Genomic DNA, 787 nt, shown 5'->3' on the forward strand with positions numbered 1-787 from the left:
GTGCATGTTTGTTGTAATATTTCTGTGATTGTTCTTGAGTGGTTGCTATATTTGCCCTTGTCTCTTCCTGGTCAATAGGAGGTTGGATCTTAGTTGGCAGGGTAGTTTTGTACTTCCTGCCATTCAGCAATTCTGCTGGGGATTTCATGTCAGCTCTCAGTGGTGTCACTCGTAGGGACAGAAGTGCCAGGTGTGGGTCTTCCTTAGTCTCTCGGCATTTGACTAGTGTCTGCACCTGTCGTTCTATAAATCCATGAGCTTTGGGGTAGTGTGAAGATGAGGTTGTAATATTGAACCCATACTCATCGGCTAGCTTTTTGAATTCTCGCGATGTGAACTGGGTTCCATTGTCACAAATGATCTGCTCTGGTATTCCAGAGTGAGAGAGTAGTGCATGCCATCAAAGTGACACTGGGGTACAACTATCCGAAGCCCAGTATACCCATCATGACTACCCATCTGATAACGGTACACCAGGCACATGCATCACAACCATATGTGCGCGACATGGTGGTCTTATATCAAGATAAACAGCGCACGATCTTGCAGGTGGGGTCAAGTCCCCGAATAAGGTTTGTTTAAGGATGTTGAACGAAACACCCATGTTTCCACAAGTGAATTATCCAAACCCCAATTCTTTGGGGTTTGAATAATTCCTCTCAACACATGGTTGTGATGCTCCCCACTACTTCTGCTCGAAATCAGAGATACACATAGTGTCAGCCACTAAGGGGCATGCTCAACTGGTTAAGGTCAAACAACTGTCAAGCAATATTACTACTACTAC

The 787-nt window shown here is 45.0% G+C and overlaps 1 protein-coding gene across 1 annotated transcript in view; it reads right to left on the reverse strand.

The window, feature by feature from the left end:
- The window catches only part of LOC118761801, a gene marked incomplete at its 5' end in the record, with an annotated part of 722 nt that extends 356 nt beyond the window's left edge, over nucleotides 1–366 (reverse strand). Inside the window, one exon of the mRNA XM_036499956.1 lies at nucleotides 1–366. This exon is cut by the window's left edge and continues 356 nt beyond it. Coding sequence (XP_036355849.1) covers nucleotides 1–366 — 366 coding nt within the window.
- Between the last annotated feature and the right edge of the window lie 421 nt (nucleotides 367–787).

Source organism: Octopus sinensis, unplaced genomic scaffold, assembly GCF_006345805.1.
Source record: "Octopus sinensis unplaced genomic scaffold, ASM634580v1 Contig17497, whole genome shotgun sequence".
Taxonomy (NCBI): domain Eukaryota; kingdom Metazoa; phylum Mollusca; class Cephalopoda; order Octopoda; family Octopodidae; genus Octopus; species Octopus sinensis.